Raw genomic sequence first — 10,915 nt, forward strand, 5'->3', positions numbered from 1 at the left:
ATAAAATGAATAAAATGAATATTTCATCACGTTAAATCACACTACTTCATTTTATTTATTATTTTTATTTTATGTGTATGAGTGTATTGTCTGCATGTGTGTAAGTGCACCCGTGTCTTTTGTACAATGCCCACACAGGTCAGAAGAAGGCGTTGGATCCCCTGGAACTGGACCGTTGTTAGCCGCCATGGGGGTGCTGGAAACTGAACCAGGGTTCTTTGAAAGAGCATGGATGACCACACACTACTTCATTTTATTTATTATTTTTATTTTATGTGTATGAGTGTATTGTCTGCATGTGTGTAAGTGCACCCGTGTCTTTTGTACAATGCCCACACAGGTCAGAAGAAGGCGTTGGATCCCCTGGAACTGGACCGTTGTTAGCCGCCATGTGGGTGCTGGAAACTGAACCAGGGTTCTCTGCAAGAGCAGCCAGTGCTCTTAACATCTCTCTGAGCCATCTCTCCAGCGCCATACTTCATATTACTTCTTAATCTGTCCATACCTGGCCTTTTTTGAACTGTAAAATTAATTTATTACTACCAAAATTGTAAGATGGCTGTGGTACTGAATGAAAACTCTTCAATGACCATGCAGTGTGAGCAGAGGCAGCACCTGGAGACGTGAGGGCACCGAGACCAGTTCTACTCCCTAAGCGCAGGGAGGAGTTAAATATGAATGCAAGATGAATGCTTAGTAATAGAAATGAAAGAAACCACCCCAAGTTAGTCTAAGTCAGGTTCAGCTGCTGTATCTAATGCTCTCAAAGTTTCACATTTGTGGGTTTATCGACAATGCCAACTTTAGAGTCCTCAAATAATCTTGGGAAACATTTTAAGATCAAGAACTGGGGACACTGGCAAAACTATGAAATGTGACCCAATGACAGAAGTGCAGATGGTGTCGGGTTTTCCCACTGTGGGGAGTGGAGGTTTTCTCTGGGGGTCTCCTGGGATCTAGACTGCACACAACACATTGGAGTCTTATCAGGCCCTGGTCATGCAACATTCACTCTATTCTAAATTGAGATTCTCCCTTTTCCATGAAATGGTGAGAACTATTTCATATATGTGTGGTTGTCTGTAATAGAAATACAGGCATGAAGCTGAAGATTCTCTGCATGGAATCCAGCAGCCAAACGTATACTATCTCCAGATGTTGCCAGTCAAAATCAGCAGACTAGAGAGCACATCACTGCAGACACAATTCTAATTTCATACATTCCCTTGTATCTGGCTAGACTTTCATTCCCAGGTATTTCCAGTGTCTTTTTGTTTTGACCTTCAGTTTTTCCTAAAATAATATTATCTCCAGTCCTCACGTCTGTTAAAATCTGAAGACTAGGGTAGGAGTCAGAAGGCTGCACAGGGATGGACTCACTGATTTTCCACCCACATGTCTTAGTTTACCTTAGCGGGCTGTATTCGTATCTCTGTTACCCAGGTGAGGATTTGACCACCTGTGACACGGATTGATTCTCAAGCTGGCTTCCTTGCTGGTCATTAAGACACTGACATTGATTTTAATGAGGACCAGTGGAAACACGTATTAGAACAGAGATTCATGCGATTAGATGAAGTGCAGATTCAAAAGTTTAAACACTTGGATCAATCCCGTAGCTCTGTTTGTTAAGTAGTATTTTTCCTGGATGGGAGTTCCCAGCCCACATCTTTGCAAAACTGAGTTTACGAAATTCATGCTCAAATTCACTGGCTTAGGTTGCTTTTGTTCTTAAAGTGCCTTCGGCATATCCTCTCAAAATTGAAGTCACCTTGGAAACAAGAAGTATACTGAATTACATATTAATCTCTTTAAAGATGATAATCTTACCATTATAGGATATGATTCCCCTTTCAATCAATATGTTTAATTAAGTGGGCTGTCTCATTCCTTGAAAAGGATAAATGTCTTAGAACTGAGCACCATATTAGAGATTAAATTCAGTTTGGTAACTTTGAAAACAAGGATAATAACCATTGTTGAGATGACGAATTGCACACACTTGCAATACTGGATAGGCCTGGATTACAAAGCAAGAATTGGAATTTCTTTAGATCACTTATGTCTCTAAGATGGTTTCCTAACTATAAAATGAAGATATATCTATTAACCCTTATAATTATTGTAAAAAATTTAAAATAATTTCTGTAAAGCAATGACATGCCAGTATAACAGATTAAAATAATATTTTACAAAGCAATAGAATCATGCGCCAGAATAGGAACTCTGAGAAAGAGCTGTGTTGCTGAGAACTGCTGGCCAGCTGCCCTTGGTGTGGATCTTTCCTCTGCCTCTTAAGTTTTAAGGGTGACATGGAGGCAGCTGTTGAACCCCGGGGCCCTTCAGTCACTGTAGGACATGGTCTATCCTCGTGGAGCAGAGCTGCCCTCCCTCCTGACAGGGAGGAAAGTTTTATTGTGATCTGAGAAAGTCACCCAACTTAGGAAGGTGATCCCTGAAGGTCACCCCAGCTTAGGAAGAGCACAGCACACGGCTGTATTTGTGTGCTTGGTCTCAAGCGGGCATGAAGAGCCATCATGGATAACTCAGATAAGTGACTTTTCACCAAAAATCTTCCTGAGGGACACAGGCCCGTGTCAGCCCGCCCCACACAGCCCTGTGTCAGCCCGCCCCACACAGCCCTGTGTCAGCCTGCCCCACACAGACTTGTGTCAGCCCGCCCCACACAGGCCTGGGTCAGCCCGCCCCACACAGGCTGGCTTCTTGCTCTGCAGCTAACAAACTGCCAAGCTTTCTGTCCTGTAAGACACGCTGTCTGCCCCAAGAGGAGGAGACCACTGGGAAGGGGCATGTCTCTCTCCCAAGGCCGCAGGGCCACCTTCAACCTCCTTCTCTTTGTATTATGACTTATTGGGGTCAAAGGTGTCACACTCGATTCTGGCAGAGACTAGAGTGTGTTCGTAACTCTGATTTTCCTCCAGAAACTCCTACAACTGAAAGGTGAGGTGAAACTCACCTACCATGCACGAAGGCACACACACAGACTCACACACGGACACAAGCATGCACACAGACTCAAACATGAACACAGGCACACACAGACTCATATACATACACACAGACATATACAGGTACACACAAGTTCATATATACATATAGACATACACAGGTACATGCACACACAGGCTCATACACACATGCGTGCATGTGCACACACATATGCATATACACAGGTACATGCATACAGGCATGCATATTCACAGACATACACACAGATACATGCATATGGGCACACACACAGAGCACACACTTCCATAACAGAACAGGGAACTGGCTGGACAGCAGGGTGTTGACTTGGGGGAAGTGAGTGATCCAGGCTTGTGGGCATCTGGCAGGGAGCAGGTGCCGGTGGCTGGGATATGAGGCCACAGGAACAAGGCAGGTGGAGGAGGTAGAGAAACTGAAAGGGGCCCCAACACCAGGTGGTTATTTTAAAACACTTATGTTACACATAGTGAGACCATGTCTGCAGCCTATCAAACTTAAAATAAAATAAATATAAATGAAAACTCCAAAAATAATGGAGAAATTATCATCCCCATAATGGGATCCCACTTGCTCCCAGTTAGGTAACAGCCTTCTCCTGACAGCAGGAAGATGGAGCCTCCTGGGGTGAGGAGCAGGTGCACAGGGGCTAGAGGGTCGCAGTGGTGGGACGCAACCTCCAGTTGTCATGGTGACACTCTCTTCCCTCACACCAGGATATTTTTAAAGGGTCTCCAGGAGTGGCCGGTTTGTCTCACACCACCATCGCCCACCCCGAAGGCAGCCCTTTCCTCTAGGCCTAAGAGCAATGATGAGGCCCATGCCCCTCTTGGGGTCCCTCTGAGGCTCAGTGGAAACTCTGTGGCCCTTAGTATGGCAGGTTACATGTGGGAAACTTCCCTGAAGGAGGCCGTGGAGGTCTGAGGTTTGCCATTCCGTTCCTACACCAGCTTAGCTGGCACTGGGGAAAGCCCTGCCTCAGTTTCTCCTGGGGATCCTGTAGTGTCCTGGCTGCTGTATGTGCTCCGCCCTCCTCCAGGAGGGTGCTACTGGAAGAGGACGTGCGGATAGGATGACTTACCCATCTCTGTCCGAAGTTTCTCTGGAAAAAGAAAAAGAATGAAATATTAAGTAAGTTGGTCAAAAGAAAAGAAACTTTGCAAAAACATAAAGGTAAGCTCTACATTCCATTAAGGAACACAATTCATTTAAAAAACGAAATTCAGAAAACAATGCTATTTCCCCGGAGATAATCTGATCCAGCTCTTTATTTCCACAGCAAAAATGCTGTAAATTCAATCACCCAACAATTCAGTTTCTTCTGGTATTTAGCACTAGTTAAAAAATACATATTCTTTTTATAAATAAGTGTTAACATGCAACATTTAACTTTTGAATGCATCCATTTATAGCAGTAATAATAATATATCAAACACAGAGTATCCTAAAAGTCTCAGCTCATTTGGATGTTAGATAGAGACAATAGTTAATACATAAATAGGAATGTCTGGCTGGGCATGTTGGCTCATGCCTCTAATCCTAGCACTTGGGAGGCTGAAGCAAGAGGCTTGCTGTGAGTGTGAGGTCATCCTGCACTACAGAGTAGGACCTTGTCTGAAAGGAAAAACAAATATCTACTTCAGACAGATGACAGAGTGATAGGCAGAGATAGATAGATAGATGGATGATTGATAGATAGAGGTAGATAGATGATAGATTGATAGAGATAGATAGATGATAGGTACATAGATGATAGATATATATTTATAAAGATGATAGATTACAGATAGATGATGATTGATAGATAGATTATGGATAAATAAATGATACCTAGAGGATAGATATTTAGAAAGATTATCAATAGATTATAGACTGTGATAGGTGACAGCAGATAGATGATGATACATAGATGATAGATAGTAGAGGGTAGATAATGGAGAGATGATGAATAGATGATAGAATGAATCGTCATTGAATGGTACAGCAAAAGGATTTTTTAAGTTCTCAGAATCATTCAGAGATGTTTCCATCCGTGCCATAACTCTTAGTAACATACAGCTAACACGCTGCTACTGTGTGAGTTTTGGTTACAGCTTTTGTGGCTATTTGTAAAGAAGACTATAATTAAGCAGCAAATAGTTCCATTCCTGATTAATAGACTAGCATATGATTTATTCCTAGAAGTAATTTACACAGCACAGGACAGGAAAGCTTTCCAGGTGAAAGTATTTTTATATTTTCAGTGTGTTGAGTATCTGTGAGTAAAAAAAGAAAAAATCAAATATAGAAGGAATAGAAAGTTAAACCTGAAAATCACTCAAGTATCGTGAACAGCCACGCAAAGCTGAAGTGTATAATTTTCCAATATAAATTTTCAGTGGATTTTTATACGAACAATTTAAAATGTGATTTTAAAAATGAGGTGCTGTGCAAACCCCTGGAACCGTCCATGGTCGTGGAGGCAGAGCTCTGACCTGGGAAGGCTGCGGTGGCTTCCTTGGCCTCTCCAAGGAGATGGTTGTAGATGAAACAGGAAACGGTCTCTACGGAGTCATTCCTGACCATCAGCGTGTCTTCCACATAGAACGTCCCATCTTCACCTGGGATGTGATTCTCAGAGAAAGTCAGCAACCTCTTTCCCCAGATATCCCCCCAATAGACCTGAGGCTTTGGGAACCAGCCCTGGGACGTGCACACGAGCCGGACTCCTCCTCCTTCTCCAGTCCCCTCCATGTGGATGTTCGGGGAAGACCCCAGGGCTGCAGAGTGAGAGAGCACAGTGGTGAGGCCCAGAGCCCACAGAGGCTGGAACCATGGAATCAGATACCGGAGACAGCATCTAAAGAGAGAAGGTGAGAGTTCAGGGCCTGGGAAGCAGAAAACGCGTTCCAAAGTTGTATTCCCATGAGAACTGGCGTTTTCATACGTTTTCTTTGTTCCGCAGTCTGCGTCTTTGAAGTCTGACGTCTGAGCATCACTTTCTTCATATCCAAACAGGGAAATGAGAGACAAGGGAAGGCTAAGCTTTTGTTTCTGTCTCTGGTGCTGCAAAGATGGTTGTAATTTATTCATGAGCTCATCTCTGCCCTCAACTCTGCCTTTTCCTCTCAACGTGCCCTGTAGTGGGCACCTTTCTGCCGCTTTATGATGTCCAAACTCCAGTTTGAATAAGATATTTGTTATAGACTCAGACGTCACCTTCGTTGGCCGTTCGTCCCGTTTCTTTGGTGGGCGGCTGCAATCTTGGTATGTGGTAAAGTGGGTGAGGAATTGTCGCACCTAAACACTTTGTTCAATGGACAATACCTAGTTTAGACCAATTTATACAGACCAAGAAATACTCTTTATTTAACAGCACAACTCCCAAACTAAAAAGGACTAGGTTTTCCGTAGGTGAGAATTCTGTCCATATTACATGGCGAGGATAGAGACAATTGTTCATTTGGAGTCAGAGAAAATGTCTGGTTTAAATTTAAATGTGCTGGCAGTAAAATGAATCAGCCTACATCTGTCTCTACCTAAATCTCAGAAATACGTGGATTCTTTCATGCATTTTAAATCATCTTGAACATAATAACAGGAACAATTGTAGTCATTGTAATATGGAAATTTGTATAAAAAATAGAACTACCATACGATCCAACTGTCCCACTTCTTCGAAATTACCAAAAGGAATTTTATTTTTATTTGAAGATTTTGTACATTCCTATAATGTGTTACCTAAAGTTCCACATCTTTGTTACCTCACAGTCGAGCTTGGTAGAGGCAAGCTATCCTGAGATCCGACAGCCAATCTGACTCTTTTACCCAATCTCTTGCTCACCCACCTTGTGGGACAGATTTGTGTCTCAGCAAAATTGCTAATGACTGCATGCCATGATTTTCAAATAAACCTCAGAATCATGCAAGTTAACCTTAAGGGAATATTTTATAATTGATCTTGCTTTGGAGGTTCCAGAGCTCCAGTTTTCAAATGACCCCACGTAGAGGACTGGGCATGAGGAATTTTCTTGATGATTAAAAGGGTGTTTTTCAAATGACAATACGCTTTTCACATATCAGTGGACTGTCCCGTCTGGGTCACCACGTCTTCTCAAGAAACTCACCTGCGACTTGGAGCAGCGCACTTGTCTCTCCCCAGTAGTTTTCCTCCCGGAAGCGGCACCGGTACTGCCCATCGTCGGACGGTTGGACCCTGCGTATCTTCAGAGTCACCTTCCCCTCAGCCATGCTGTCCTCTATCCACTCTGTCCGACCTCTGTACTCCTCCATCTGCGGCTCCGTCACCTCAGCTCCATCCCAGCGCACACTCACAGGTGTGTCAGGCTCCGAGCGGTACCACCTCACCTCCATGTGCATCGCGGTCCTCTTGGGGAGGAGCTGACACGTTAGCAAGGCATCTTCCCCTACCTTGGCCAGGACAGGAAAGGCAGGACCGACCACTCTAAAGTCATCTACAAAAGAGTGAAAAAAAAGATACGAGAAATACCAGTCAGAGGACCAGGATGCCGAGAGTGGCCGATGTCAGGATGGAGACACCAGAGCTGAGAGCTTTAGTTTCAATGTTTTAGAGAACCTAAGCAGGGAAATTTGCACATTTTCTGGTTAAAAAGGAAACTGTACTACTCTAAATAAAAGTTCCAATGCTTGAGCATGACCACTGAGTCTATCACTTACTGGTCTTGTGGTTTCAGGACAAATCTGTGATTAGTGAGCCTTTGAGATTTGGAGTCTTAAATCACCCATCTTGAAGACACTAAAAGCACCACCCCTGGGTTGTTTTCATTCTCAAAGAAGTTAATATGTAAATTGATATTTAGTTGGGAATGTTATAACTGGCCAGTGATTAATATTTTAGTTGCTTTCCTTGAATTTAGGTGAGAAATGGTTTTACTAGGTTATTCAGCTTTTCAGACTCATTCACCTTAGGTAAGGAACTGACTTATTTTATCCCTTATTTCTGGAGAAGGCAAAAGTCCAGTAACTGGCACAGTGTACAATGCCATTGCTCAAGGGTGAAAGTGTTAAAGGCAATGGTTTGCCTAGAAAGTCAGAGTCTTCCAATCAAATTTTAGGTCACCTCCTTATCTGAAAAAAATCAAAGAGCTGCTCAACAATTTCCTGCATTACTATGCTTAACAGTTTCATATGTCACAAATACCGTGTTTATTCTCACCCTGAGAGCTCCAGAGCCTCCTACTCCTTTTTGTGAAGACTTCAGTTCTCTTGAGCTAGAAACTCACCCTGTTTAGTTGCTGCTCAGTGTAAAAGAGATGCTGGACAGGCTTGGTGGTATACACCTAAAATCCCAGCATTGGAGGGGCAGAGGCAGGAAGACCAGGAGTTAAAGATTATCTTTGGCTACATAGTGAGTTAGAAGTCAGCCTATATGAAACCTGTCTCAAAAAGCCAATAAATAAATAAATAAATAAATAAATAAATGTACAAAGTAAAATAAAATAGACACCGCTCAAAAAGCCTTTTTAAACAACTGGTCTTGTACCATCCACTGTGGAGTCTAAGTATGAAGTCATGCCCTCTGGCTGACTTATTTTACATGTCAGGAGACTGCAGAGAGGGACTCACACACACAGTCTGCAGCACTGGAGCTCAGGTTGTTCCTCCCACGCTTCATGTTTTTGTTTTGTCCTAATTTATTTTCCCCTGTGTTGGTGGACTGCATTTTCCTTAGAGCTCTGATATTTCCAGCCCCACACACTGAATTTTCATAATTCTTTTTTTAAGGTACAGTATCTTGACTGATAAAATTCAGCTACTAAAATTTCCAAGCCCATGCTGTGGAGATCTCCTTGTTTTAGGTATTTAGTATTGGTTAAGAAGCAGCTTCTTTTCTCGCTCCCAGAGCTCTGTGCTGCTCAGAAAGGAGAGAACAGGTGAATCACTGAATGTACTCCAGCCACTGACGTAAGTGCTTCTGGGTGGGTTTCATTGACTCCTAAGGCCTGTGCTAGACTACACAGCAGAGGTACTGTGGTTCTCTCCCTAAAAATGGAGAAACCGAGGTAAGAAACTTTCCAGATCTGGAAGTGGAAAGTGTTGAAATCTGGGTTCTTGGGCTCCTAGAGCACTACTCTGTTGAGTATTGCACGGTCCTTTTAAGTTTGGGACTGTGCATCTGAACTAGATCAGCAGGGCATTACAGTACATGGTAACCAGAGAAAGAAGTCCTACCTGACTGCTTCACGGTCAGCAGGGTGAAGAAGAAGGAGGCAACCACACCAGACAGACTGTACCCTGGAAAATCCGCCATCCTCTTTGGAGCAAACACAGGGAGAAAGTGTGATTGTGCCTAAGTATAGCTATGATACGCCCAGCATGCTCTGGGGTTTCTAATGACTATGTAATCTTAACAAAATAAGAGCAAAAAAGATCAGGAAGCCCAGGCCAAGCTCCATCCCCTGAACCTGTGAGCTGAGTACCCAGGCTTACCACGGATCATGCCTCAGGCTGAGTTTTATGAAGATGAAGCAAAGCCTATCAGTCCCCATCAATGCTGTGAACATGCTCCTTAGCCTGCTCTGGCACACAGGGATAATTTGCAGGGTGGGGAGAATAAAAGTCAGACTAACCCATTGGACCAGGGGAAGAAGAAACACAAAGCTTAGGTGTTTGTTGATGCTTTTACTTAGGAAACATTAAGCGATGTCTGCAGACATTTTTGGTTTTTCCAGTTGGGGAAACTGGGTACCATTAAGCATCCTACGGTGCCTAGGACAAGCTCTACACAATACCTGCCCAGCCTAGCATGTCAGCATGTAAAGGGAAAACCTCAGCGTGACTATCTGCTTTCAGGAAGCTGAAAAACCTTTGACACATTCTTTAAGGTAGAATACTGGACTTAAATTGTGAACTTTAAATATATAAAAAAATTAATTGTAAGCTTGTGTGTGTGTGTGTGTGTGTGTGCATGTCTATGTACACATGTAGAAGCCAAAGGCCAATGTTGGGTGTCTTCCTCCAGTGTTCTTCCCCTTATATCTTACATTTGTCTATCATCTATCTATCTATCTATCATCTATCTATCTATCTATCCATCTATCTATCTATCTATCATCCATGTATAATCTATGTATCTATCATCTATCTATCATCTATGTATCATCTACCTATGTATCTATATATCTATCATCTATGTATGTATGTATGTATGTATGTATGTATCTATCTATCTATCTTTCAATCATCTATCTGCATGTGCGTGCATATACACATGTATGGATATCAGAAGGCAACTTGCAGGAGAGTCAGTTTTCTCCTACTACCTGTGGGTTCTGGAGGTCAAACTGAGGATCGAATGCCAGGTTTGGCAGTAATCTGTCTATCATCTATGTATCATCTACCTATGTATCTATCATCTATGTATCTATATATCTATCATCTATATATGTATGTATGTATGTATGTATCTATCTATCTATCTATCAATCAATCATCTATCTGCATGTGCATGCATGTACACATGTATGGATATCAGAAGGCAACTTGCAGGAGAGTCAGTTTTCTCCTACTACCTGTGGGTTCTGGAGGTCAAACTGAGGATCGAATGCCAGGTTTGGCAGTATGTGTCTTTACCTGTGATACATCATGCCGGCCACTCCACTTTATTACCAGAGACAGGCTTTCTCACTAAACCTGGAGTGCACCGATTTGTATAGACTCGTTGGCCAGCGAGCTCTGGGGATTTTCTTGTTTCTACCTCCCTGGTGCTGGGATTTCAGGCACATGCCACCATACTTGGCTTTTTATGTGGGTGCTGGGGATCTGAACTCAGGTCTTCATGCTTGCTTAACATGCACTGTATTGACTGAGACATCTCCCCAGTCCCAATGATAAGCTCTCAGCAGCTCTATTTTACCACTGAACACAGGTGAAGGGTTTTATGAACCCT

At 42.9% G+C, this 10,915-nt stretch overlaps 1 protein-coding gene across 1 annotated transcript in view; it reads right to left on the bottom strand.

The window, feature by feature from the left end:
• The window catches only part of LOC103741889 (butyrophilin-like protein 2), a 16,495-nt gene that overhangs the window by 4,217 nt on the left and 1,363 nt on the right, over positions 1 to 10,915 (bottom strand). Inside the window, exons 2-6 of the mRNA XM_029568158.1 lie at positions 9,199 to 9,280; positions 7,113 to 7,460; positions 5,481 to 5,765; positions 4,088 to 4,108; positions 1,724 to 1,771 (exon numbers count right to left, since the gene is read on the bottom strand). Of these exons, the coding sequence (XP_029424018.1) occupies positions 1,724 to 1,771; positions 4,088 to 4,108; positions 5,481 to 5,765; positions 7,113 to 7,460; positions 9,199 to 9,277 (781 nt within the window). The 5' untranslated portion in view covers positions 9,278 to 9,280. The remainder of the gene's footprint in view (positions 1 to 1,723; positions 1,772 to 4,087; positions 4,109 to 5,480; positions 5,766 to 7,112; positions 7,461 to 9,198; positions 9,281 to 10,915) is intronic.

Source organism: Nannospalax galili, unplaced genomic scaffold (assembly GCF_000622305.1).
Source record: "Nannospalax galili isolate Female #2095 unplaced genomic scaffold, S.galili_v1.0 scaffold2200, whole genome shotgun sequence".
Classification (NCBI taxonomy): domain Eukaryota; kingdom Metazoa; phylum Chordata; class Mammalia; order Rodentia; family Spalacidae; genus Nannospalax; species Nannospalax galili.